Source organism: Myotis davidii, unplaced genomic scaffold (assembly GCF_000327345.1).
Source record: "Myotis davidii unplaced genomic scaffold, ASM32734v1 scaffold1286, whole genome shotgun sequence".
Classification (NCBI taxonomy): domain Eukaryota; kingdom Metazoa; phylum Chordata; class Mammalia; order Chiroptera; family Vespertilionidae; genus Myotis; species Myotis davidii.
The window spans coordinates 76,139-79,986 of record NW_006296619.1 but is presented as its reverse complement, the minus strand read 5'-3'; the positions used below and the strand labels follow the sequence as shown (position 1 = coordinate 79,986).

Below are 3,848 nucleotides of genomic sequence, written 5' to 3'. Positions count from 1 at the left end.
ATGAGCTCCGTTCCGTCTTTTAGTTTCACTTTTGAAGTGGTTGTTCGAGGCAGCAAACTCCGGCGTTAACCTATGCCGCCATCTTGGTTCTCCCAAGAAAAATAATCTTACATATGATAATATTACATGCAATAAACATTAATATTTCAAGAATAAATGGATTTTAAGTATAATAATATTACCCACACAATGTATTGTTGTTTGGTGTTCCTTTTCTGTCTTTAAAAATCTGTGCCCTGCTCTCACTTTCCCCCACCCTGTTGTTTATTTGTTGAAGAAACCAGGTCATTTGGTGTTGAGTAAGACTCCCTCCACGTTCTGCGTGGAGTAGGGTTCGGTATCTGAAAGAGGAGCCGCACAACAAATGAGAGAAAAAGACACGAGATAATTTTGCAATATTGGGGGACCAGGCGGCCAAGTCCTGAAGGACTTGATCTGGAGTAGCCCTTAGGGTAAGGAGGTTTCAATGACACACGGATCAGCAGATTAACTCATCAATAGATTTCTGGGAGTATCTGATTAACAATAATCAACAAGGATCTACATAAGTATCTAAGGAATTAAGGGAACTAAGGTGGGGATGCTTCAACTATTATTACCTAAATTAACTGAGTGGTTCCTAGATTAACTGGGTGGTGCACAGCCCTGACCTTTGTTAGGACTTTCAAGCCCTGACCTTTACTAGGACTTTCAAGGGCTACCAGCTTCTGGGGGGTCTCTGTCTAAACTCAGCTAGTGAAGACAATAAATGGACTCCGGCAATTTGGCCTGTCAAATCTCCCAATTTTGGATTTGGCATCCTTTTCCTGTCACTGAAAAAAAATGTCTCTTTGATTGGGTATTTCTCGTAAACAGGCAGATTGGAGGCTGAGAAGACTTGGTGTAATATTTTTGGGTGAGAATGATTCAGCGCTGGAGCGCAGTGGGCCCCTGGTACCGTTGTCCCTGCTTTATGATGTTAGGATTGATCAGTGGGTTCAGACAATGTCCGTCCGATGGCCCATTATAACGTTTCCCATCAGCTGCCTGCCTAATGATTTTAGCCGCCATTGAGGATCAATGCCTGGACCCATTATTGTATTAGGGTTACAAAATGGCGATTTTCTATTTCTGGCTTCCCTCCCGCTTTTAATAGCTAGAATTCCCCTGGAAAGAGGAACTTTTCCTTATGATCTGTTTGTTATTCTGAAATAAATGCTTGGTTGTTCCTCTGTTTGCATTTCATAATAATGACGTTGCCTTAGCAACCTCTAGGGTGACTACCCGTTGTTTGTCTTTAAGAGTTTAATTTTAAATATATTTGAATGCATTTCTATCAGCGTTCTTCTGGATGCCTGAATTGTCCTGTCTTTGGCCAGTGGAAACTTTACCAATCCAGTACCTGTGACCGGTAGACACAATCCTCTCGGTTTTAGAGGGTGGCTTTTGTCAGCTTGAGGCATCAGCTACTGGAAAACTCTTGACTAGTGAATTCCTCCCCCCTGTCCCGTTCCACAGGGATCTGCCCTCATCCCTTGGGCTGCTGCCTGGTTCTCCAGTGTGGCTGCAGCGGAGTCGATGTGGCATTCCCCTCTTGGTGGCTATTTGGATGGCGTCCAGTCTTTGGCCATCACCTGTAGTGCTACTGAGAAAAACTGGCTTTGGGTTAGAGGGGGCCAGAGCTGATTCGCGGCCCAGTCAGAGGTCATTGTAAGAATCTATGAGTGAGTTGATGGTGGCCTATGACCAGAAAGCGCCAGTGGGGATGGAGAGGAGTGGGTACATCTGAATGATATTTAAGCGGTGATTATCAACATTGACGATGGATTGGAGATGGGGCATGTGGGAGAAGGAGGATTCAAGAATGACCCCAGGCTTTGGCCTGGGTGGTTGGGTGCATGGTGGCTCCTCCTTTTCTCCCCATCTTCTCGCCCCCTCCCTGCCCTCCATGGTGCCCCCTCCAGGCAGCCTCTCCTCTCCCCCTTTGAACCAGGTTCCTCAGCCTCAGTCACAGCCCTTTCCGCCGCGGTGCCTTCGCTGGCCCTGACGTCTTTGTTGTGCCTGGGCTTTGCCATCTGTGCCTCGGTCCCCGTCCTCCCCCTCCAGTATGGCACCTTCGTCCTGCAAGTAATCAGCCGCTCCTTCCTCTACGGGGGCAACGCTGCCTTCCTCACCATTGCGTAAGTGGGCTTGGGGTGCGTTACATAATGGGGGACACACTGAGGGAAAAAGAAGTGTGCTGGAGGTAAGAAATTAGGAGGTGAGGATGGGCCTGGCGGTGGTCAGGTGAGGGAGACAGGGTCTGGGAGCAGGTAGAGGGGGTGATGCCTGGAGGTGGGAGCTGGTGGGAGCCTTCACATCAGCTCTCCCCTCTGCCTCTGTTATCTATCCAGTGAACTCCTATTCACCAGGCAGGGCCCTCTGTTCCAACTCTCCCAGGAAAGAAAGTTTCTTTCTTTGTGCCTTTGGTACCCAACCTAGTCTTGCTTCCTCAGTGCATGCATCGTCTGGCATAGAGTGATCTGTTGATATGTCTGTCCTTTCCTTGAGGCCTCCCCAGGGCACAGCCTGTGTCTGGGTCCCTGCTGGTTTCCCAGGGCCCGGCACAATGCCTTTTCGGTGTTCTGTGGTTTTAAAGGCTGAGCCACGCCAGAGGGGGAAGGGCTGTGTGGGGATGGGTGGGTGAAGGCAAGCCTAGGACAGGGGAGTCGGGAGCAAGTGGCTGACAAAGGCCCACCGAGGCCAGGCCCCCTACTAGGGGGAGGGACCCTGAAGCTCACTGGAACCCCCTTGTGTCTCCCTAGCTTCCCTTCGGAGCACTTTGGAAAGCTCTTTGGGCTGGTGATGGCCCTGTCAGCCATTGTGTCTCTGCTGCAGTTCCCCATCTTCATGCTCATCAAAGGCCCCCTCCAGAACGACCCGTTCTACGTGAGTACTCTGGGGACAGCAGGGATCCTGGCCTTTGACCAGCAAGGATTTTCAGCCTGGGGCAACTCTGTGGGACCCCAGCAGGGGGCGCCTCCAAACCTGAGAGTGCCCTGACCACCGCACAGCTCTGTCAGCCGCATTTAAAAGGTCAGCAGAGTGTAGAACAAGAGTTCCAATCAGTTGTTGGGAGAAAAAGAAAGGACTGAAGCTACAACCGAGGAGAATTGCTAGAATGACATTGGACAACCTCACTTAATAGTCAGGAGAGGGGTGCTTAGCTGGGGCCTCCACCCCCTTCCCACGTGACCTTGCTCAGGTCACTGGCTGCTCTGGAGGCCTCTGTTTCTTCACCTGTGAAATGGGCATAAGATCCTTTCCCCAGCCCACTCCACAGGGCAGAATGAAAAGCACCCGCTAGTCTTTCCTTGAGGCACCATGGTGTCTGAGTGGACAGTGGAAGAGGAACCAGGCAGAATTCTGGTCCCTTTGCTGGTGGTGGGTGCTGTTCAGTCCTGGGCTCCGCCTCACTCTGCCCCTCCCCCTCCAGGTGAACGTGATGCTGGTGCTGGTCACTCTCCTGACCTTCGCCCACCCCGTCCTGGTGTACCTCGAGTGCCGGCAGAAAGCAACCTCCCCAGCAGCTACTTTTTAGCCCTCGGATGCTTTTGTTTATCTTTCTTGGAGCACCCGTGTCCAGAAAGACTTTGCCCACCCTGGCTACATGTATTAAGTAGCCATTATTATTATTATTTGAGTATATTTTTATAGACTTCAGAGAGAGGAAGAAAGAGGGAGAGAGATAGAAACATCAACGATGACAGAGATTCATTGGTCAGCTGCATCCTGCATGCCCCGCACTGGGGATCAAGCCCGCAACCCAGGCATGTGCCCTGACCGGGAATCAAACCATGACCTCCTGGTTCATAGGTCGATGCTCAACC

At 50.6% G+C, this 3,848-nt stretch overlaps 1 protein-coding gene across 2 annotated transcripts in view; it reads left to right on the top strand.

The window, feature by feature from the left end:
* SLC43A3 (solute carrier family 43 member 3) overlaps positions 1 to 3,649 on the top strand; it is a 27,047-nt gene extending 23,398 nt beyond the window's left edge. For both annotated transcript variants that reach the window (XM_015569342.1, XM_006772052.2), the window contains 3 exons: positions 1,973 to 2,159; positions 2,784 to 2,907; positions 3,455 to 3,649. In XM_015569342.1, coding sequence (XP_015424828.1) covers positions 1,973 to 2,159; positions 2,784 to 2,907; positions 3,455 to 3,559 — 416 coding nt within the window. In that variant the 3' untranslated portion in view covers positions 3,560 to 3,649. The remainder of the gene's footprint in view (positions 1 to 1,972; positions 2,160 to 2,783; positions 2,908 to 3,454) is intronic.
* Positions 3,650 to 3,848: the final 199 nt, after the last annotated feature.